Genomic DNA, 25303 nt, shown 5'->3' with positions numbered 1-25303 from the left:
TTCCAAGACTGGTTTTTACATAACTCTGGTTTTTACATAAAACCAAATGCAAAATGCTGTTTTGAAGAACAAATAAAATGGAGATTCTCTTATTGTTGTTTAGTCGCTAAGCTGTATCCAATTGCTCTGCAACTGCATGGACTATAGCCTGGCAGGCTCCTCTGTCCATGGGATTTCCCTAGCAAGAATATGGGAGTGGGTTGCTGTTTCCTTCTTCAGAAGATTTTTCCTACCCAGGGATCAAACTCACATCTCCTGCAGGGGCAGGCTGATTCTTACCACTGAGCCACCTGGGAAACCTCTCTTGTTATAACTGGGTGGAAACCCAGAACTTATTTTCCAGTCTGGGCTATACTGGGTAAGGCAGGCCTAGAATCCCTCTGCTGAACTTGAGGGCCTGAAGGCATGAAAATTATCAGTTCAAGTTGTTTGCAAAACAACAGAAACTTTGGTTCAAACTGTAAGTCATGTTCACAATCAAGTCTGCTCTTTTTTTAGTTAGTAATTTACATTTGTCCTTTCAAAATGTCAACTACTAGAAATCACTTAACTGTTTCTTGATGCCAAATTTCATGCTGGAATATGAAACGATGATATTATCATTATACATTAAACAAAATTTCTAGTCCTTAGTCCAGTTGAACATTACAGAGAACCAAAATTTAGAATTAGACGATTATTTCAGCCAGAAGAGATTTTAGAAACTGTTGAGCATGCATTTCTCATTTTACAGATGAAAACACTATGGCCTGGGGAAGCTAGAGAACATTGTTAACAGCACACAGTGAAGTGTTAACAGAACAAAACCCTCATTTAAATCCAGTGATATGTCTTATGTTTTTCAGACTGATATGGTTTAAAAAAATATGTGTACTAGACATGTGAAGAAATGAAACCTAAATACATTTGAAAGCAGATAGTTCTGTTTGTTGCTTTACAAACCATATATGCATGTTAGTCTCCATACTTTGAGAAAATTACAAATTTCAACAATGAATTTGATGAAGGATTACAAGTCTTTGTGATAAGAATTTGCTATCCCTATATAATTTTAAATTATATAGGAATAAAGCTGTGACTAATACAGCATTATATCTATATAATTTGCCTTTCAATGTAAAATGTTTCTGAGGAAAGAAGGGGCATAAAAAGGGAAGATATGCTATCAATTTATATGAAAATTTGCCAGTCTCCTGGGAGTACCAAGATGTTACCTGTCATTGAGCTATGCTAGGAGCAGAATATTTTTTAAAGATCTGAACACAAAACTACTTACTGACTTCCTATAATGGCAATCATTTACATACCATGCATATATTAACATACATCTTGATGTGGCAATTGGACAAAAGGGCACTCCAGGCGCTGTGAGTTGATAATCTTGATAGCGACCGTATTTGTGCCAACATTCTATGTCTATAAGAAACAAAAATTATTAGAGTACCTGCTGAAATATATAATCACCAGTTATTAAAAAGAAAGAGATGATCTAATAAAATGGTACCTTCAATGCTGTAGTCAGCATTAGTTTAATAGCAAAATTAAACTAGTTAAATAGCAAAATTAATTTCAACATTTTTCCCATTGTTTAATGCTTTTATCTTGTTTCAAAATGTTGGACTCAATCTAAAAAGCACCTTCTAGGAAAAAGAATCTTCATCAAAGTTTTCTCTTTACCTTATTATCTTTAGTGCATCAAAAGCACTCTGAAGAACAAGGCACTTTTTAAAGGGTGGAATTTAATTTTTATTTATAGGACACTGCAAGATATAAAATTCCACACAGAAATAAGAAACTCATTGAGAGGAGAGGCTTCATATAGGATGTACAGTTTGGAGCTGTTCAAGTATAGTTTCATCATAAAAAAAAGTTACAATAAGAAACCACATTTTAAAATGGTTCTTAGTAGAGAAACATGCAGTATGTGGGTCAAATGAGGAAAGTTTTGCTGCTAGGAACAGCCCTACATTTGGAATTTAGGAAGTTAAGAGAATCTGCACTGGTTTGATAAAGGTTTAAAAAAGATTTCTTTTCCTGAAAATTTAGGATAGCAAGCTAAGATATAAGAAACATCACACACTCTGAGTCATGTAATTTATCTCCTCATTTAAGCTTTATTATTTATACCCTAATTTATTTAGGAATAGTTTCATGTTAGACATATTGGTGAAAGAAGGATACACTAGTCATACGTTATATTTGGAAGCTTGCCTATTTAATGAACTTGATTTCATACAGTGCTGTGCTGCATTTAGTCACTCAGTTGTGTCCAACTCTGGGACCCCGTGGACTGTAGCCCTCCAGACTCCTCTGTCCATGGGATTGATTCTCCAGGCAAGAATACTAGACTGGGTTGCCATGCCCTTCTCCAGGGGATCTTCCCAACCTAGAGATCGAACCCAGGTCTCCCACATTTCAGATGGATTCTTTACTGTCTGAGCCACCAGGGAAGCCCTATTTCATACACCCTCTTACATAAACATAACATACAGTTCTAAAAGCTTTGAAATATAGGTTTTCTTGATTAAATTCTCTTCTTTTTCTTTACATGATGAACACCACATATCATGTTCTACAAAGTAAACAAAAACCAATGTACTTCTTCTGTTACCATGGAAAAATATCTTGCAGAAGAAACTTGAAGAATTAAATGATTATCCAAGTCATTACCTGACATTAAAAAAGTGATGAATTGTATAGAACAATTATCAGGCTGACATAGTTCCAGCAAAACAAATAAGCCCAAGATATGCAATCATCCTCACATGCTCATGAGCTGAACCATAACTACTCCCAAACAGGAATCTTCAAATGATTGTGGGTCCTATTCATGATCTAATCAAAATGATAAAAAATTTTTGTTGTTCTTTTAGAATCATAAACTAGTATGGAAAAATATGCTGCAGTGTTTGGTTTGCTTTCTGGTTTACTAGCTTGTCAGTTAATCATGTTTAGAAATCATTATTTAACTTTTACCTGGTGGTCTCAAGTTTTAGGAAGCTTCCCAGGTTGCACAGTGGTAAAGAATCTGCTTGCCAATGCAGGAGATGCAAGAGTCACAGTTTCAATCCCTGGGTCGGAAAGATTGCCTGGAGGAGGAAACTGCAGCTCACTCCAGTGTTCTTGCCTGGAAAATTTCATGGACAGAGGAGCCTGGCAGGCTACAACCAATGGGGTCACAAAGAGTGTGACACAGCTGAGCATGCATGCATGGACTCAAGCCTTAGAGTGCTTCACAAAATACGTTCAGTCAAAATCTAAATCCAATTGCAGAAGCTTATCAAACTAAAATAGAACAGGGGAAAGTCTTGGTGTTAATGTCCCTCTTTCCAGTGAAATACATACATCACTAATCCATATTTTAGTTAGACCTGTGAACATCATTTAGCAAATATAACAAATCAAATATACCTTTTAATATGGGACAAAGTTACTCCAGCTTTGGAAACTTCTCAGAACATCAATACTGTAAGCAATTCGGCACATTCTTATTGGAGGTAAGATAGTGCTTTCATTTTTAAAAAGACATTATTAGAAAGACATTCGGAGAAGGCAATGGCAAGCCACTTCAGTACTCTTGCATAGAAAATCCCATGGATGGAGGAGCCTGGTGGGCTGCAGTCCATAGGGTCGCTACAAGTCAGACGCGACTGAGCGACTTCACTTTCACTTTTCACTTTCACACAATGGAGAGGGCAATGGCAACCCACTCCAGTGTTCTTGCCTGGAGAATCCCAGGGACAGCAGAGCCTGGTGGGCTGCCGTCTATGGGGTCACACAGAGTCGGACACGACTGAAGCAATTTAGCCACAGCAGCAGCAGCAGAAAGACATTATTAGATTATTCATTATTACAAAGGTTTTTCCTTATTCATTGCATTTGGATTTCCATCTAAAAATCATGTAATATATATTTTTTTAAATAGTCATGCTTTCATCATTACTTTGCTCACAGAAGAACTTCTAAAAAAAAAAAAAAACAAAAAAATGTTTAATATTCTTAGAAAGCAGACCAAAATTAGCATAATCTAAAATGTCTAAGTTTAGTCTGAACTTAAGAATTGGGCTAATAATGTGTGTTAAAGAATTTGGAATATTTTCCAAGAAAACTATTTTAAGTTGTTAGTCAATGAGTAGCTCTTCAGCTACTATCATAAAGATGCAGGGTCTTCCCCTCAACTTAAGTAAATATATGTCCAACTCTCTGCAGCCCCATGGGCTGTAGCCCACCAGGCTCCTCTGTCCATTGGACTTCCCAGGCAAGAATACTGGAGTGGGTTGCCATTCCCTACTCCAGGGGATCTTCCTGTACCAGGGATTGAACCTGCATCTCCTGTGTCTCCTACATTGGCAGGGAAATTCTTTACCAGGGAACCACCTGGGAAGCCCTAAGTAAATGCACAGTGTAGTGTAAAATCTTTACCTCATCTCCATCTTCCATTGTTCCTACCCAAACATTGCTGACGGCTGCTGATGATACAGTTAGCAATTCATATAACAATGGCTATTTCTTATGACATATTTTACTTTTACTTTATAACATCTATCTCCAAAATTAGTTTTCCCTGAAACATAACCCCAACGCTTCTCCATAACCATTTTTCCCCAATGACATGTGACAATGTTAAGCCAAGCTATACCCACTGGGCTAGTCATAAATTCAATCTATTGAAAGTGAAATTTAGTTTTGATTACCTGCAAAACCAGGGGGTTAAAAAGAAAAGCTGAGCATGACAGACAGTATTACTATCAGCAATAAAGAGTTTTTGTTGCTTTGATGTATTTGGAGACACAGAGCAAATAGGGTTCCATATCAAGTGCTCTTCATGGATAAATGATTCCAGGCAAGAATACTGAAGTGGGTTGCCATTCCCTTTTCCAGGGGGATCTTCCTGACCCAAGGGTCAAATGCAGGAATCGAACCCAGGTCTCCTGCATTGTAGGAAGATTCTTTACCATCTGAGCCATTGGGGAAGCCTATAAGTAATGAAAGGAATAGTTACAGGAAAAGTTGCTAACATGGAAGGTTTTCCACTCCCCCAAGGCTCCTAAAGAAAGAAGCGAAAATAATGCTTGGTACCATGGGAGCCTCTCTTTCACTGCCTAGGCTCAGAATTCAATTTACTTGCTTGTTTTCAGTTGGGTTAAGTTAGAAAAAAAGACAGATAGATGTGTCTTCAGTGTCGATGTAATATATTTACCTGATCTATGGGAAAATTCAAAATTGATTTTCACCATGCTTTTGAAGTCAAATAAATTTTCCACATTCTAGAATTCATGAAGAAGTCAAGTCATTGATTCCTGTTAAAATTAAACAGGTGAGTAGCCTGGTTGAGAGATTAGAACAAATAAAGCCCAGTCTTTTTACTAGGACCCAGTCGTGTTTCTTGTGTCAGTCTATTAGTTTGAGAGCATTTGAAAATTATTCTATAATTATAAACAATGTTGTTCATCATCTAGTATTTATCACAGATGCCTAAAAGATAGAAAAATAAAATGCACTTTGAAAGTACCAGGAAAGCTGATCCTATGCTATATCAACTCATTTAGTCCAGCCCTTATCAAATTTTTAAAAAGAGATTCAAAAAATGAATATTCCAAGTTTACATATTGCCATCAAGACTTGAATCATTCTTTCCCTAGATTGAATTACTTTAGAAAGTATAAATAGCTCATGTAGACAACTGGAGTATTATTGATTGTGTTGAAGTTTCTAATGCTCTACTGCTAAGGTCTCTGAGGTTTTGTTATCTCAAGCTGCCATGACATTTCTTCATGTCAGAGGCAATTTATGAATGAGAGATAAAACCATGGAGCAATGAAATAGGGTGCTAAGAATTTTTTAGAAGATACATATGATTTTTTTCTTTTAAAAATTGTAGTTAGTGAATGCCCAGTTGATAAAAGTATCTGAATGTGTATGCGTTTGTCTGTGTGTAGCCAATGGGGAAGCCCCAGACATATATCAAATGCAATCAAAAGCCATTGTCCCATCACACTGTTTAAGAAAAAAGATATCATCATCACTTTTTTTTTAAATTTTATTTTATTTTTAAACTTTACATAATTGTATTAGTTTTGCCAAATATCAAAATGAATCTGCCACAGGTATACATGTGTTCCCCATCCTGAACCCGCCTCCCTCCTTCGCCATACATCTCATGTGTCCCTCTCCTAATTGATACCCATATTCTCCCTCCTCTAAGTATGCATATTCTCAACCTTTGTGTAAATCATTTCTATGTTTTTCTTTCTAGTTTTTCCATCTATATTTTAATATTATTATTAAAGTACTACTTAAATATTAATGATATTAACTTTAAATATCATTCAAGTATTATTCAATATATACTCTTTACTTGTGCATAGCTTTTTTCCTTCATATAAATGGAGTCATGCTGCTTATTGACTGGCTTTCTATGCTCAACATTATGGTACAAAGTTTCATATACATTGTTTCTTATAGTTGATTTTTTTTTTTTTTTTTTTACTGACTAGTAAATCACTCTGTTTACTAGTCAGTAAAAAAAAAAAACATAATCACTCCATGAGTATACCACAGCTTTTTCTTTCTTTCCTTCCTTCCTACTCCTTTTCTTTATCTTTCTTTCTTTCTAACATACCAAAATGTAGCAGAGGGAGATCACCAAGATGGTGTCAATAGCTTACATGCCTTGAGAGCAGCTCCATACCCACCAGATGTTTGTCAACCCCTAGCCTGCCCCTCAGGCTGAATCTCCAGACAAGCAAAAAAGACTTCCCAGAAAGACTGGACAGTATGTTCCAGTCAACTGTCTGTGCAGTACCCTGGGAGTTAGTTTTCTTTGCCAGTCACTAAGTCATAGCCAACTCTTTTGTGACCCCAGGGACTGTAGCCCTCCAGGCTCTTCTGTCAGTGGGACTTCCCAGGCAAGAATATTGGAGTGGGTTGTAATTTCATTTTCCAGGGGTTCTTTCTGACCCAGGGATTGAACCCAGGTCTCCTACATTGGCAGGTAGACATTTTATTGCTGAGCCACCTTGGAAGCCCTAGGAACTTACAAAGTACTCTTTCTCTCTGATTTTCACAGTCCTCTGGGACCCAGAAATCCAAGTCTTCTCAGCCACCAAAGCAAGGCAATCAAGGAGCATTTACTGGGCAGCAACAACAAAAAACAGCACCAGACCGAAAAATCAGGATACCTGATACATACAAAGTTCCCCCTACTGACGCTCAGGAAGATGGCAAAGGGTGAGCTTGTAGATGCCTCCTGCCCTCTATGGTCTCTACAAAGGATTACCCTCAGCCACTAGATGAATGTTTAATTGTAAACCAGCCCCTCAGGCCTCGCCATGAAAGTGAAAGTGAAGTCGCTCAGTCGTGTCCGATTCTTTGAGACCCCATGGACTGTAGCCTACCAGGCTCCTCAGTCCATGGAATTTTCCAGGCAAGAATACTGGAGTGGGCTGCCATTTCCTTCTCCAGAGGATCTTCCCAACCCAGGGATTGAACCCAGGCCTCGCCATGATGATTAGCTAATGGCCTCCCTCACAGAAAAACCAACCTCTTGTTCGGTTTCCTCTACGTGCCCCAGGAGTGGCAACTGTTTAAGAATTCTTTCCCCGCTGGTTACAGTCATATGAGACCCACAAGCATAAGCCCCACTGGTCACCAGAGTGAGGTGATGTAGAAGTGACCTGTGGCACAAAATCTGGGGCACCAGGCAGTGGTAGGAACTCCTTTCAGGTGATTCTGATTATTTCTTCCTTTTACTATTGATGAGCTGTTGAATGTTCAGTTTTGATCTGTGTTATTTTGCTATTAAAAGTTTTGCTATGAATATTCTTACTCATGCCATCTGGTTCATGTTTGAAAGAGTTTCTTTAGGTCTCTAATTGGGAGTGGAAATGCTTGCTTTAGGGTTAGTTCATCTTCATGTTTATTAAGTAATGTACAACTGTTCTAAAGTGTTGGTACTAATTTGTACCTTATGAGTATCAAATTAGAGTTTGTCATCATGCTACACTTTTTCCAGTGTTTGATATTGTCGTATATAATATTTTTGCAAATCTAGTGGGCACGAAACTATGTCTCATTATAGACTTATTTTACATATTCTTAAGTACTAACGATATTAAGCATATTTTATAGGTTTATGTGCCATTTAAGTTTTATCCTGTTTGAATTGAATACTCAAGATTTTTTACTGGGTTCTTTTTTTTTATTATAATGATTTGTAAGAGTTCTGCATTCTAATCCTTTGTCAGTTATATAGATTGCAAATATGTTCTCACTTTATTGTATATTATTAATTTTATGGTCTCTTTAGATGGAAAGAATTCTTAGTTTTACTGAAGTAAATTTTATCAATTTCTCCTTAATGGTTTGTGTGTTGTCTTGTAAATATTTTCCTACTCAGAAAATATGAAGATGTTCTCCCACATTTTATTCAAGAAGTTTTATAATTTCTACTTCCTATTTAAATTTTAATCTATGGTATGAAATAAGAATCTCCTTTAATGTATTTATATATGATTAATCAATTTTCTTGTCAGTATATATTGACCAAAAAGGCAGAAAGGTTTGGATTTATTCACCTTTTGATTTTATGCTTTCTTTTTTAACTTTTACCTTACTGTGGTAAGAAAAGTGAACATGAGATCTACCCTCTCAATAGAATTATAACTATATAATACAGTATTATTTAGTATAAGCAGTATATTCTACAGAAGATATCTAGAGCTTATTCATCTTCCTAACTGAAATATTGTGCCCCTTGGTAAATATCTTCTCATTTCCTTTTTCCTCTAACCCTTGGTGACCAACATTTCAGTTTTTGATTCTAAGAATTTTACTATATTATATATACCATATTAGTGGAATCAAACAGTATTTATCCTTCTGTGAAAGACATTTCACTTAGCATCGTATCCTGAAGTATCATCCATGTTGTTGCATATAGTAAAATTTCCTTCTCTCTTGAGGCTGAAAAACACTCCATTGTATTTATACACCATATTTTCTTTATCCATTCATCTGTCAATGGATATTTATATTGGTTCCACATCCTGGGTATTGTGAACAGTTCTGCAATGAAATGGGAATTCTAATATCTCTTTGTGAACCTGAATTTAATTCTTTTGGATAAATACTCAGGAGTCAGACTGATGGATCAATGGGAGGTTTTTATTTTCTTTTCCCCTGATCATGATATAAAATTTATGGGATCTTAGTTCCACAATCAAGGATTGAACCAATGCCCCATGCAGTGGAAGCACAGAGCCCTGACCACTGGACTGCCAGGGAATTTCCATGGCAATCCTGTTTCTAATTTTTTATTACTCAAGGGCTTCCCTGGTGGCTCAGCTGGTAAAGAATCTGCCTGCTAGTGTAGGAGACACAAGAGATACGAGTTAGATCTTTGGGTTGGGAAGATCCCCTGGAGAAGGGAATGGCAACCCTCTCCAATATTCTTCTGGAATATTCTATGGACAGAGGAGCCTGGCAGGTTACAGTCCATGTGTTTGCAAAGAGTCGGACATGACTGAGTATGCACATAAACACACCATATTGCTTTTCATAACAATTTACTTACTGTTAAATTTATTGGGTCTTTATAGCCATTTAGTTTGTAAGTAAGCCAGTTCCAAATCTCCTGCTGAAGGTCCAGATTTTAGGGTTACTTTCAGTACAACCTGGATTCCCCAAAATCAAAGTCTCAGAGAAAGCTATACTTATGAGCAGTTTAAATAGAAGTGTGACTGAGGAAAAGGAAAAATGGAAAGAGAGATTGAAGCAAAATAAATAAATGAAAAATAATGTATTATCAATTTGGCTATAGTAGCAGGTTACAAATTTTTTGCAAAGTCTTTTGAAAAACATCTTAGGATCATCAGGCAGGAAAGACAGAGGAAACATTTATCAGTAGGTGTCTATCTTCTACTAGTGATTAGATTGTGAGTTCCAGGATAGTAGAGAGAGATTTGTATCTGTATTATTCACTCATATAGCCAGTACTACGGTTGAGAGAATAAATATTTATGGAATGAATGAATAAATTTCTTTGTAATTATAATCCATTATCCCCTCAAGTATTGTTTCTGCCCCATTCTCTCTCTCCTCTGATCAGAGAATTATAATTATATGTAAGTTAGACCTTCTCATTCCTCTCATATCTTTGTGTATTTAATAACCCTTTAATATTTATCATACTTCCTTCCCACTACATAAAAGAAGATTTTCTCAGATTTTTTTTTTTAGTTCACTAATGTACTATTCAGCTACATCATAACTGAAATTTTTGTTTTGTTTTTATTTATTTAAATAAAATAAATTTATTTGCCATACATTGACGTGAATCTGCCATGGGTGTACATGTGTTCCACATCCTGAACTCCCTTCCCACCTTCCTCTTCATCGCATCCCTCTGGGTCATCCCAGTGCACCAGTCCCAAGCATCCTGTATCATGCATAGAACTTGGACTTGCGATTCGTTTCACATATGATAATATACATGTTTCAATGCCATTCTCCCAAATCATCCTACCCTTGCCCTCTCCCACAGAGTCCAAAAGACTGTTCTATACATCTGTGTCTCTTTTGCTGTCTTGCATACAGGGTTTTCGTTACCATCTTTCTAAATTCCATATATATGCATTAGTATACTGTATTGGTGTTTTTCTTTCTGGCTTACTTTACTCTGTAATGGAGAAGGCAATAGCACCCCACTCCAGTACTCTTGCCTGGAAAATCCCATGGACAGAGGAGCCTGGTAGGCTGCAGTCCATGGGATCGCTAAGAGTCAGACACAACTGAGCGACTTCACTTTCACTTTTCACTTTCATGCATTGGAGAAGGAAATGGCAACCCACTCCAGTATTCTTGCCTGGAGAATCCCAGGGATGGGGGAGCCTGGTGGGCTTCCGCCTATGGGGTCTCACAGAGTCAGACACGACTGAAGTGACTTAGCAGTTACTCTGTGTAATAGGCTCCAGTTTCATCCACCTCATTAGAACTGAGTCAAATGTATTCTTTTTAGTGGCTGAGTAATTTTCCATTGTGTATATGTACCACAGCTTTCTTATCCATTCGTCTGCTGATGGACATCTAGGTTGCTTCCATGTCCTGGCTATTATAAACAGTGCTGTGATGAACATTGGGGTACATGTGTCTCTTTCAATTCTGAAATTTTTTAATAATTATATTTCACTAATAGAGTCTGTGCCTTTTCTTCAAACCCACATGGTTATAATATATCATTTTGGGGGGAGTTGCTTATGGTTTAAATTTATTTCCTTAAACTAATCCAATTATATTTTCTATCTGCTAATTCTAAAATTAGTTGTCAGTTCTGAATGTTCTATTTTCTCTGCTGGCTAAAACTCATTATATCTTATTTTGTTGGCAATTTTTGCTTTTTGACTAGGTCCGTCTAGTTCACATAACACCTTCCACTGAAATAATTTGAGAATTTTATGAAGGCAAATTTTTGCAAAACCAGATTTGCATTTGCTTCTACATGTCTGCTGGTAACATTACACAGGAATAACTAGTTCAACTAAATTAAAAGATTTTCAATTTGGAGTCTATGACTACAGGCTAGAGGTCATGTTAAGGTTATATGAGCTTTGGTATTCATAGAGGAGAATTCTTTTTTTGCAACTCATTGCTAAGGTTTTAAATAAGCAATTTTCTGTTCTATGCTTTTGGAAGGTTAAGTTTAGTCAAGTTTACTCTTAAATTGGTGAAGATGTCATTTTGGTTCTCAGATTTATGCAACATCTTCAATTAGATTCTAAAATTTTAATCATTTCTAGTCTTTGAGTTCTATACTCCATTTTCCATATATGGTCAGAAAAGGAAAGCTCAAGTTTACCTGATAAAAAATTCAGATTCAGTGGTTGTTTACCACTTCAGGATATGAAATTCACTTAATTTTTTGGCTTCTTAATATTCTTTGATTTCTAATAAGCTCACTGATGCATCTAAAATAATTAAAATTTTGTTCATTATATTTAAATGTTTTCAAGGAGAGATTTAAGTGATGTTATCTAGTTTGACCCACTGCTAGAAATAAAAGATGAATACATAATTCTCTGCTGCTTCTGTTGCTAAGTCGCTTCAGTCATGTCCAACTCTGTGCGACCCCATAGACAGCAGCCCACCAGGCTCTGCCATCCCTGGGATTCTCCAGGCAAGAACACTGGAGTGAGTTGACATAATTCTCTATGAACTGCTAAAAATAAATTACTTAATAAGTAAAATTTAACAATTAATATTTATTAAATATAATCTATATACCTGGCCTATGGTGCTTAGTCACTCAGTCGTGTTAGACTCTTTGTGACCCCATAAACAGCAGCCCACTAGGCTCCTCTGTCAATGGGATTCTCCAGGCAGGAATACTGGAGTGGGTTGCCATTTCCTTCTCCACCTGGCCTGTAGCAGGCCCTTAATATGTACCATCTCTAGAAATGCCACTAACAACATTAGAAGAGAGGTTTTTGTGAAGATTCTCAGCTTAGAAAGGTATGTAATAAAATGCTGAATATCCCATAGATTGCAAATAATGAAGTCTGCCTACAAGCTTGACTTCAGAAATGGAACTGTAACTGAAGATTTATTCTTTCGGAAATGATTTATCCTTTCAAGAATACTGTTAAATATTTTCTAGGAAATATGAATTTATAGGCCACCAATAAAGAGCAGAGGCCAATTTTAGATGGACAATGAGCACATTTCACTTTAACGCTGTTGTCCAATTGTCCTAATCACTACTAAGCAATATATGACACCAGAAATCCAATTACATTTCATTTTGCATCAATCAATATGACAAATACATTACCCTGAGAAGTAACTCCTCAAATCTTGTTTCCTAAACCAAGTTGTAGTGAACATCAGTGACACCAAACTATTATACAAATCTAGGAAAGTAATAACCAAATGATATTTCAAAGGAAAAATGAAAATAAAGAGAATAACAAATAAAATCCATAATCAGTTTTCTAAAAATTTTTTTTAAATATCAAAGCAAAATTGTTTATACTTTGTAATAATTTACTATTTTTTGTAAAGATAAATTGCCTGACATCATAGAAATAATTTAATTGGTCTTTACTACATATCTGAAGTATATTGTCAACAGAAATTCAACAAAAATGTTAACCCCTCTAGAAAAAAAATATTTTGAGGTACAAAATTTATTTTATAAAAGACATATATCATTCATTCAGACACTAAATGTGCTTATTTTAAAACTTCAAAATAGCCACTGAAAGTGTCACTGGAAGCATAAAATATTGACATATTTTTGACAGCCAGTAAGAAAGCAATGTTTAAAAAAATCAGGTACAAAAACAGTGAATTTTAAAGAAGAAGGAAAACAACTTAATTCTCTCTGAAAATCACTTCTATACCTTTTGACTAAGATCAAGTTAGTATCTATTCTTAGCAGTTTACTATTTCCTGAATATACCAGTAAAATTAAAAAAGAAAATGTTTCCCATCACATCCAAAGTCACTACAGATTTTTTAAAAAGAAGACTTATAATGGTTGAATTCCATTTAGAGGACAGCATAGCAACCCACTCCAGTATTCTTGCCTGGACAAGAATCCCCATGGACAGAGGAGGCTGGCAGGTTACAACCCATGGGGTTGCAGAGTCAGACATGACTGGATGACTAAGCACAGAACAGCACAGCAAGCTCCATTTAATTGAAAAATTCACAAAGAATCTTATTCTTAATCTTGAAAAATTAAAACATTGTGCTCAACATCAACCATTCTACAGTCATTTGGCATTTGAAGCAAACTGAAAAAATGAAAAAGTTTGATAAGTGGTTGCCTCATGAGCTGACCACAAATCAAAAAAATTGTTTCTTTGAAGAGTTACTTCTCTTATCTTATGCAACAACAAAGAACCATTTCTCAATCGGATTGTAACATGTGACAAAAAGTGGATTTTATAGGACAACCAGTGATGACCAGCTCAGTGGTTGGATCAAGTGAAAATGAAAAATGAGAGTCGCTCAGTCATGTCCGACTCTTTGCAATCCCATGGACTATACAGTCCATGGAATTCTCCAGGCCAGAATACTGGAGTGGGTGGCCTTTCCCTTCTCCAGGGGATCTTCCCAACCTAGGGATTTACCCAGGTCTCCTACATTGCTGGTGGATTATTTACCAGCTGAGCCACAAGGGATCGAGAAGAAGCTTCAAAGTACTTTCCAAAGCCAAAGTTGCACCCAGAAAACATCATGGTCACTGTTTGGTTGTCTGCTGCTGGTCTGATCCACTATAGCTTTCTGAATCCTGGTTAAACTATTACAGCGGAGAAGTATGATCAGCAAATTGATGAGATGCACCAAAAACTGCAACACCTGCAACCAGCACTGGTCAACAGAAAGGGCCAAATTTTTCTCTATAGCAACGCCTGACCACACGTCGCACAACCAATGCTTCAAAACTTGAATGAATTGGGATACAAAGTTTTGCCTCATCTGCCATATTCACCTGACCAATCTCTCACCAGCTAACTACTACTTCTTCAAGCATCTCAAAAACTTTTTGCAGGGAAAATGCTTCCATAACCAGCAAGATGCAGAAAATACTTCCTCAAATCCTAAAGCATAGATTTTTATGCTACAGGAGTAAACTTATTTTGCATTGGCAAACATGTGTTGATTGCAATGGTTCCTATTTTGATTAATAAAGATATGTTTGGGTCTAGTTATAATAGTTTAAAATTCACGGTCCAAAACCCCAATTATGTTTGCACCAACCTAATATCAGTTGCTCTAGAAATATGCCCTTTAGCTTTATTAGCATGTCTGCCTTTTTTAGAAAAGTATTTCATTTCATCTGAATATTGCTTCCTTCTTTCACTCTAGATTTAATCATTGACTTGCCATGGAACTTCTCGTCAACAACAGTGACTACTAGAAGATAACTGTAATATCTTTCAAAATATAAAATAACAAGATTTTTTTCAACACAAACACTATAGCAACCCAATGATCAATTAAATCTCACCATTTCTCCCTCTATCTTCCAGTTCCCTACCATCCTTTCTCATTCCCGCTACTGAGATTTCTTCCTAACTCTTCTACTTACCTCCATTGTAGCTCCTGTACAGTTTGTCCTTCACAAAAGAGCCAGAGTAATTTTTTTAGAGTTTTAATTTTGAAATCCAAATCCAAATATGACCATTCCCTGCTGAACATAATTTAATGGCTTCTCATTGTACTAAGGATAAAGAGAAAATTCATTCCTACTCTCCATACTCTACAATGATTTGGCACCAACTTATTTCACTTAATCTCAGTCTCTCCCTCCCTTCCTTTATGCCACAGGTGTGCTGCCCTCAAACCGTTAACTTTATCATGTGTATTCATGTTCCAAGAGTTTACACTATGTTATTCAAGGAACAAATTCTTCACTTCCTTCTTCAAATAGTAAATTTACATTTATCCTTCAGTTTCAGCTCAATGATCTCTTTCTCAAAAACAGCTTCCTCAGTCTTATGTACTAGGCAACTGCTCCCCCATTGTACAGCTTAATGGTATTGAGAATCTCAGATATGAAGCTCTTAAACACAGCTGCAATTTTATATTGTTTTGTGTGTAACTAATTGGATTTTTTTGATATAGTATAATAAGTGCCATGAGAATAGAGGCCTTATTAATTGTCATATTTTCAATGCTGCTGCTGCTGCCAAGTCACTTCAGTCATGTCTGACTCTGTGTGACCCCATGGACTGCAGCCTACCAGGCTTCTCTGTCCATGGGATTCTCCAGGCAAGAACACTGGAGTGGGTTGCCATTTCCTTCTCCAATGTATGAAAGTGGAAAGTGAAAGTGAAGTCACTCAGTCATGTCTACCTCTTAGCGACCCCATGGACTGCAGCCCACCAGGCTCCTCCATCCATGGGATTTTCAGGGCAACAGTACTGGAGTGGGGTGCCATTGCCTTCTCCCCATATTTTCAATACATAGCAGAAAAACTGAATAGACATTTTTTTAGAAGAAGTCATACAAACGGTCAATAGGTACGTGAAAAGGTGCTCAACATCACTAATAATTACGGAAATGCAAATCAAAACTACAATAAGAGGCCACATCTACACTGTTAGAATGGCCATCATTAACAAGTCAAGAGACGGCAAACATTAGTGAGGGTACAGAAAACAGAGAACATTTGTGCACAGTTGGTGGGAAATAAACTGGCACCACTGATTTCTATATCAGTGAAAACTTCTACAGGCTCCTTGACAAATTAAAAATAGAACCATGCTGCTGCTGCTGCTAAGTCGCTTCAGTCATGTCCAACTCTGTGCGACGCCATAGACAGCAGCCCACCAGGCTCCCCCGTCCCTGGGATTCTCCAGGCAAGAACACTGGAGTGGGTTGCCATTTCCTTCTCCAATGCATGACAGTGAAAAGTGAAAGTGAAATCACTCAGTTCTGTCTGACTCTTAGCGACCCCATGGACTGCAGCCTACCAGGCTCCTCTGTCCATGGGATTTTCCAGGCAAGAGTACTGGAATGGGGTGCCATTGCCTTCTCCGAAAATAGAACAATAGGATCTAACAATTCCATTTCTGAGTGTTTATTCAAAGGAAATGAAAACAGGATCTCAAAATGATATCTGCACTCCCTTGTTCATTCCATCATTATTCTCAATAGCTAAGACAAGGAAATAAGTGTCTGTCAACAGATGAATGGATAAAGCTGAATGGATTATATATAATGTGTATTAAAATTATTAGATCAGATCAGATCAGTCGCTCAGTCGTGTCTGACTCTTTGCGACCCTATGAATTGCAGCACGCCAGGCCTCCCTGTCCATCACCAACTTCCGGAGTTCACTTAGACTCACGTCCATTGAGTCAGTGATGCCATCCAGCCATCTCATCCTCTGTCGTCCCCTTCTCCTCCTGCCCCCAATCCCTCCCAGCATCAGAGTCTTTTCCAATGAGTCAACTCTTCGCATGAGGTGGCCAAAGTACTGGAGTTTCACCTTCAGCATCATTCCTTCCAAAGAAATCCCAGGGCTGATCTCCTTCAGAATGGACTGGTTGGATCTCCTTGCAGTCCAAGGGACTCTCAAGAGTCTTCTCCAACACCACAGTTCAAAAGCATCAATTCTTCAGTGCTCAGCCTTCTTCACAGTCCAACTCTCACATCCATACATGACCACAGGAAAAACCATAGCCTTGACTAGATGGACCTTTGTTGGCAAAGTAATGCCTCTGCTTTTGAATATGCTATCTAGGTTGGTCATAACTTTCCTTCCAAGGAGTAAGCGTCTTTTCATTTCATGGCTGCAGTCACCATCTGCAGTGATTTTGGAGCCCCCAAAAATAAAGTTTGACACTGTTTCCACTGTTTCCCCATCTATTTCCCATGAAGTGGTGGGACTGGATGCCATGATCTTCTTTTCTGAATGTTGAGCTTTAAGTCAACTTTTTCACTCTCCACTTTCACTTTCATCAAGAGGCTTTTGAGTTCCTCTTCACTTTCTGCCATAAGGGTGGTGCCATCTGCATATCTGAGGTTATTGATATTTCTCCCAGCAATCTTGATTCCAGCTTGTATTTCTTCCAGTCCAGTGTTTCTCATGATGTACTCTGCATATAAGTTAAATAAACAGGGTGACAATATACAGCCTTGACGAACTCTTTTTCCTATTTGGAACCACTCTGTTGTTCCATGTCCAGTTCTAACTGTTGCTTCCTGACCTGCATACAAATTTCTCTCTCTCTCTCTCTCTCTCTCTCTCTCTCTATATATATATATATATATATATATATATATATATATACATACACATACACATACACATACATATGTAATGGAATATTAGTCAGCCATGAGAAGAAAGGATATCCTGACTTTTGCATCAATGTGGGTGAACAGTGAGGAACTTAGATTATGTCAAATGAAATAGCCAGAGAGAGAAAGACAAATATTGTATGATTCATTTATAAATGGGTTCACAAAAACCAAACTCATAGAAACAGGGACTAGAATGGTCATTACCAGGGGATAGAGGTGGGGAAAAAAGAAAGAAGTTGGTTGAAGAGTACAAGCTTCCAGCTAAAAGATGAGTAAATTCTAGGGATTTAATGTACAGCATAGTGATTATTGTTGATACTATTGTGTTGTATACTGGAAAGTTGCAAAGAGTGTAAAGCTTATGAAACCAGGTCTAGAAGTGGCATGTATCATTTTCACCCATATTACAGTGACCAGAATGTAGGCATATCATCTCACTCAACCTCAAGGAAGTCTTGGAATATTTCTGTGCCAAGAGAAGAAGTAAAGTTGATTATCTAGGCACATAGCACCATTTCTACTGCTCAAGATAAACAACTTTTCATTTTGGGTGTGTTTTTATAAGGGGCTTTTTGTGGCTTTAAATAATGGTGGTGGTGGTTTAGTTGCTAAGTCGTGTCCGATTCTTGTGACCCCCATGGACTGTAGCCTGCCAGGCTCCTCTGTCCATGGGATTTTCCAGGCAAGAATACTGGAGTGGGTTGCCATTCCTTTAAATCATACATTCTAGTTAAAATGCACTTCAGTGTAAGCACTCTTCTAGAGGATCTGAATAATTTACTGATAGGAATGTAATAATTTTTTGATAATATATGGGCTATTCTAATGCTTTATCTCTAAAGAGATACCACTTATCCTTTCTGCAAATTTACACAATAGAATTAGAGAAAAAGCACATCAAATTTGAAACAGGTCTGCTTCCCCTAGCCTATACAGAAAAACCCCAGGATGAAGTAACCCTTTTCAAAAACTACATGGGCCAAGTTTTTAAAGTTATGTCCAATAGTACTATTTACACTTTTTAAACAAATTGAAAAAGGCTTTATCTATGCACCCAGATACAGATTACATTGATCGATCAAGCACTTCCCTTCTTTTTGAAAGCAAGTAACTCACAGATCATAAAATGTTTAATCAAATGATGTTTTTCAGTTTTGGGGGTATTTACTATTTAGTTGGAGAAGGAAATGGCAACCCACCCCACTACTCATGCCTGGAAAATCCCATGGATGGAGGAGCCTGGTAGGCTACAGTCCATGGGTTCACATAGCCAGACATGACTGAATGACGTCACTTTTTCACTATTTAGCATGTCCTATTTACTTTGTCCATGCATTATTTTTGGCAGAAGTTCATATGCTGGAGGCAGTTTCTTGTATCTTGGATATAAACCAAGCAAAATGGAGAATTCACCTTTTATGCTGAAAATTCTATTTACAGATTTTATACATTGATAGCACAGCTATTCTAATTATAGGAACACTATTTTCTAGAATTTAGCATAAGCTTCCAAGAAGCCTAAAATACTCAGATCTTTGTCCCAAGTCTTAACTTCCTTTGTCTGTGCAATGGTAGACTCACTGGAATACCTAACGCTGAAGAATGACTTCAGCACTACCCACGGAATAATTTATGAAGTTACCATTCCTTTTGGGCCTCGTGTCTAAGCAGCAAAATGATCTTCCTAGCTCTTTTTCCTCTAGGCCATTTCCTAAGGTGGCAGAATGGCTCTATTATTGTTTTACTGTAGCTATTTTAGAAAAAAATCTAGGCCCTCAGGATCTCATTCAAACTTTTGTTCCCAAGTACTTTAGGTGAAATCAAAATCATGAAATATTTACAATTTGTACTTAACTCTGAAAGGACACTTTGGGGAGGGGGGGACTAGGGATATAAAGACGGGAGATAAGAGAGCATAGCATTATAACAACGGTTCTGAAAGTTTTATGCTCTGTTTGGCAAAAACTATCTGTGTAGATTAGATACTCGCTTTTGGCACTTTCAAGTCATGCTCTTTTTCGGGATCTGATGGCCCATAGCTGGATGGCTCTTGGTGCCAGTAGGCATTTCTGTTGTTGTTTCTATTTGGAGGACAATTCAGGAAAAGAGAGTTGATAACAATCAGAGAAAGCCCTGTTGAATTGGAGCTGGTACACATTCTGTTTGTGGCTCCCTATGGAAATGTTTATGTTGAAATAATCTTTAGGAGGGAGAAAAAGAGAATGGTGCATGTATGCCACCCTCATGAAATAAGAATATGGTGAGCTCATTACTGCATTGTCAGATTATGATAGAGTCCAAATATAAATAATTGTAACAACATCAAAAAACTTAGACATCACTTAGAAGAATTACTTAGACATCACTGAACAAGGCATACAGTTTTTTTTTTTTAAATGATGAGGAGTTAGAGATCATGCTTATATGCATTCTAGAGATTTTGAAAAATACATAATGTATACTCAAAAGAGCCCTGTATGGGTATACACAGACTAATCCTATTCTCACTTTAGCTATTAATTTTATTTTAATATCTCTGAATTCTCTTTATGTTCAAACTAAATTCCATCAAGTTCCAAAACTAAGATTCTGGAATGTTTTATTTCAACACACTATAGATCAGAATTACATAACAGCAATATAACTCCAGAAAGAATGAAGGGATGGAGCCAAAGCAAAAAGAATACCCAGCTGTGGATGTGACTGGTGATAGAAGCAAGGTCCGATGCTATAAACAGCAATATTGCATAGGAACCTGGAATGTCAGGTCCATGAATCAAGGCAAATTGGAAGTGATCAAACCAGAGGGCAAGAGTGAATGTCAACAATCTAGGAATCAGTGAACTGAAATGGACTGCTGCTGCTGCTGCTGCCAAGTCACTTCAGTCGTGTCCGACTCGGTGCAACCCCATGGACTGCAGCCTACCAGGCTTCTCCATCCATGGGATTCTCCAGGCAAGAACACTGGAGTGGGTTGTCATTTCCTTCTCCATAAATGGACTGGAATGGGTGAATTTAACTCAGATGATCATTATATCTACAACTGCGGGCAGGAATCCCTCAGAAGAAATGGAGTAGCCATCATGGTCAACAAAAGAGTCCAAAATGCAGTACCTGGATGCAATCTCAAAAACAACAGAATGATCTCTCTTCGTTTCCAAGGCAAACCATTCAATATCACAGTAATCCAAGTCTATGCCCCAACCAGTAATGCTGAAGAAGCTGAAGTTGAACGGTTCTATGAAGACCTACAAGACCTTTTAGAACTAACACCCCAAAAAGATGTCCTTTTCATTATAGGGGACTGGAATGCAAAAGTAGGAAGTCAACAAACACCTGGACTCACAGGCAAATTTGGCCTTGGAATACGGAATGAAGCAGGGCAAAAACTAATAGAGTTTTGCCAAGAAAATGCACTGGTCATAGCAAACACCCTCTTCCAACAACACAAGAGAAGACTCTACACATGGACAGCACCAGATGGTCAACACCAAAATCAGATTGATTATATTCTTTGCAGCCAAAGATGGAGAAGCTCTATACAGTCAGCAAAACCAAGACCAGGAGCTGACTGTGGCTCAGACGATAAACTCCTTATTGCCAAATTCAGACTGAAATTGAAGAAAGTAGGGAAAACCACTAGACCATTCAGGTAGGACCTAAATCAAATCCCTTATGATTATACAGTGGAAGTGAGAAATAGATTTAAGGGCCTAGATCTGATAGATAGAGTGCATGATGAACTATGGACGGAGGTTTGTGACATTGTACAGGAGACAGGGATCAAGACCATTCCCATGGAAAAGAAATGCAAAAAAGCAAAATGGCTGTCCGGGGAGGCCTTACAAAGAGCTGTGAAAAGAAGAAAAGTGAAAAGCAAAGGAGAAAAGGAAAGATATAAACATCTGAATGCAGAATTCCAAAGAATAGCAAGAAGAGATAAGAAAGCCTTCTTCAGCAATCAATGCAAAGAAATAGAGGAAAACAACAGAAAGACTAGGGATCTCTTCAAGAAAATCAGAGATACCAAAGGAAAATTTCATGCAAAGATGAGCTCGATAAAGGACAGAAATGGTATGGACCTAACAGAAGCAGAAGATATTAAGAAGAGATGGCAAGAATACACAGAAGAACTGTACAAAAAAGATCTTCACGACCCAGATAATCACGATGGTGTGATCACTCACCTAGAGCCAGACATCCTGGAATGTGAAGTCAAGTGGGCCTTAGAAAGCATCACTACAAACAAGCTAGTGGAGGTGATGGAATTCCAGTTGCGCTATTCCAAATCCTGAAAGATGATGCTGTGGAAGTGCTGCACTCAGTATGCCAGCAAATTTGGAAAACTCAGCAGTGGCCACAGGACTGGAAAAGGTCAATTTTCATTCCAATCCCAAAGAAAGGCAATGCCAAAGAATGCTCAAACTACTGCACAATTGCACTCATCTCACACGCTAGTAAAGTAATGCTCAAAATTCTCCAAGCCAGGCTTCAGCAATATGTGACCTGTGAACTTCCTGATGTTCAAGCTGGTTTTAGAAAAGGCAGAGGAACCAGAGATCAAATTGCCAACATCTGCTGGATCATGGAAAAAGCAAGAGAGTTCCAGAAAAACATCTATTTCTGCTTTATTGACTATGCCAAAGCCTTTGACTGTGTGGATCACACTAAACTGTGGAAAATTCTGAAAGAGATGGGAATACCAGACCACCTGACCTGCCTCTTGAGAAATTTGTATGCAGGTCAGGAAGCAACAGTTAGAACTGGACATGGAACAATGGACTGGTTCCAAATAGGAAAAGGAGTTCGTCAAGGCTGTATATTGTCACCCTGTTTATTTAACTTATATGCAGAGTACATCATGAGAAACTCTGGACTGGATGAAGCGCAAGCTGGAATCAAGATTACCTGGAGAAATATCAATAACGTCAGATATGCAGATGATACCACCCTTATGGCAGAAGGTGAAGAGGAACTCAAAAGCCTCTTGATGAAAGTGAAAGTGGAGAGTGAAAAAGTTGGCTTAAAGCTCAACATTCAGAAAACGAAGATCATGGCATCCGGTCCCACCACTTCATGGGAAATAGATGGGGAAACAGTGGAAACAGTGTCAGACTTTATTTTTCTGGGCTCCAAAATCACTACAGAGGGTGACTGTAGCCATGAAATTAAAAGACGTTTACCCCTTGGAAGGAAAGTTATGACCAACCTAGATAGCATATTCAAAAGCAGAGACATTAGTTTGCCAACAAAAGTTCGTCTACTCAAGGCTATGGTTTTTTCTGTGGTCATGTATGGTTTTGAGAGTTGAACTGTGAAGAAGGCTGAGCACCGAAGAATTGATGCTTTTGAATTGTGGTGTTGGAGAAGACTCTTGAGAGTCCCTTAGACTGCAAGGAGATCCAACCAGTCCATTCTGAAGGAGATCAGCCCTGGGATTTCTTTGGAAGGAATGATGCTGAAGGTGAAACTCCAGTACTTTGGCCACCTCTTGCGAAGAGTTGACACATTGGAAAAGACTCTGATGCTGGGAGGGATTGGGGGCAGGAGGAGAAGGGGATGACAGAGGATGAGATGGCTGGATGGCGTCACTGACTGGATGGATGTGAGTCTGAGTGAACTCCTGGATTTGGTGATGGACAGTTCGCAAAGCGTCGGAAACGACTGAGTGACTGATCTGATCTGATCTGATCTGAATATTATGTGAGCCACAAGTCCAAACCACATACGTGATTAAACTTTTTAGCAGACATATTAAAGAAAGTGAAAAGATCATGGGAAAACAGTTTTGTTGATAAATTTTACTTCATTTAATAGATTCAAAATATTATCATTTCAACATATAATCAATATTTTAAAGTATCAATATGATACTTTAAACCATTCAGTCATAAAGTTGTATTTTTTAGACAGCTCCTCTCATTTCACACTAGCCACACTTTAAGAACTCAATAACCACACCTGGTTATTGGTTATGATATCAGACAGGATGACTGTATAACATCTGATATCTTTAGTTTTGAAAAGAAAAAGTCTTTATCATTTAGTAGCAATATGAATGGATCAGGAACATCAAATTTAGTGGTTTCATTTACACAGATTTCAAAGTTCTCACAATTTCTTTGTAATATATTTCAATGTAACATACTGTGATTGTAATATAATTCATTGTAATATATTTTTATTTTATTTGTATTGCAATGTATTTGTATTATATTGTATTGCATTGCATTTGTATATACAATGCAAATATATTTTCATTGCAATATATTTCAGGAACACACATTGCATCTTATAATTGGTCATTCCTTTTTCTTTTTAAGAATATTTTCTGCAAACCTGGGATTTTATAGATGTGAAGCACAGTTTCCAAATACTGTTATTTCTTTTCTTAGGAATACAAACACTTTCAATGTGAGGCTTTGCAGACTAAACATTTTATATGATAACTTGTCTCATAAGGTATGTATATTGATAGAAAAATAACAAAAAGTATATGATCTGATGAAACTGCTAGTATTTAAAACTATATTCCTGGGAGAAAACCTAGTAGATAGGTTTTCTATCTAGTAGACAGATAATACCTAGTAGACCCGGTGTTATTTCTCCTCAACTGATATTTACCAAGAAGAATAGAAAGAGAAAAAGTAGGAGGAGAATGAAAAAAAAGAAGAGCAGGAGGAAGGCAAAGAAGAAGGAGGGAGAGGAGGAGAAGAAGAGAAATAATAATAACAATGTTCAACAGGAGCAAAGAGGAGGAGACAGAAGAGATGGAGAGGGGCAGGCAGAAAGGAAGAGAAAGAAAACCATCAAAGGCACATGCCTTTGACCAGGAATGAATTTGACAATATTTCACTGACAAAATGTCATTTCTGAAGGGACCTCATTTCTTTCAGTCGATCCACAGCTACTACACATTCAACACCTGGAAGAAGGCATGGCTTTTTTTTTTTTTTTTTTTTTTTTTCCGGCCTGCACCTCACATCATGTGGGATCTTACTTCCCTGACCAGGGATTGAACCAGAACCTCCCGCAGTGGAGATGCAAGGTCTTAAACTGGACTGCCAGGGAAGCCCCTGAAGAGGGTATGGCTCTTGCTGAGAGCAACTGCCAACAAAAAGGAAAGGTAGCCGGAGCTAGGAAAGACTTTGAGATACACACACTGAGAAATTCCCTCTGCTGCATTCTGACAGATGTTATCTGCTTAAATACTTTCTATCAACAAGAATTGACTACCTCTGAGGCAGCACATTTTCTTTATAGACTATGGCATTCACTGGAAAATTCCCTCATGAGGCCGCAGTCGATCATTCACGGGTTCATTGTGCTGGGCTGTCCTCTGGGGATAACATAAATCTGCCCATCTACCTTATAAAATAATCCTGAAAATATTTTAAAGTGATTTTCTTGTTATCACAATCATTTTATTTATTTCTTCCTTCTCATAAAACATATTTTTAGCTCCCTTGCCATGTTAATTTTTGTA

The 25303-nt window shown here is 37.6% G+C and overlaps 1 protein-coding gene across 1 annotated transcript in view; it reads right to left on the bottom strand.

Annotated features, from left to right (window-relative positions):
- LOC129659890 (craniofacial development protein 2-like) overlaps positions 1-15100 on the bottom strand; it is a 112861-nt gene extending 97761 nt beyond the window's left edge. The window contains exon 1 of the mRNA XM_055591419.1: positions 15095-15100. Within this exon, the coding sequence (XP_055447394.1) occupies positions 15095-15100 (6 nt within the window). The remainder of the gene's footprint in view (positions 1-15094) is intronic.
- Between the last annotated feature and the right edge of the window lie 10203 nt (positions 15101-25303).

This window comes from Bubalus kerabau, chromosome 9 (assembly GCF_029407905.1).
Source record: "Bubalus kerabau isolate K-KA32 ecotype Philippines breed swamp buffalo chromosome 9, PCC_UOA_SB_1v2, whole genome shotgun sequence".
Taxonomy (NCBI): domain Eukaryota; kingdom Metazoa; phylum Chordata; class Mammalia; order Artiodactyla; family Bovidae; genus Bubalus; species Bubalus kerabau.
This window is presented reverse-complemented; position numbering and strand designations above follow the sequence as displayed.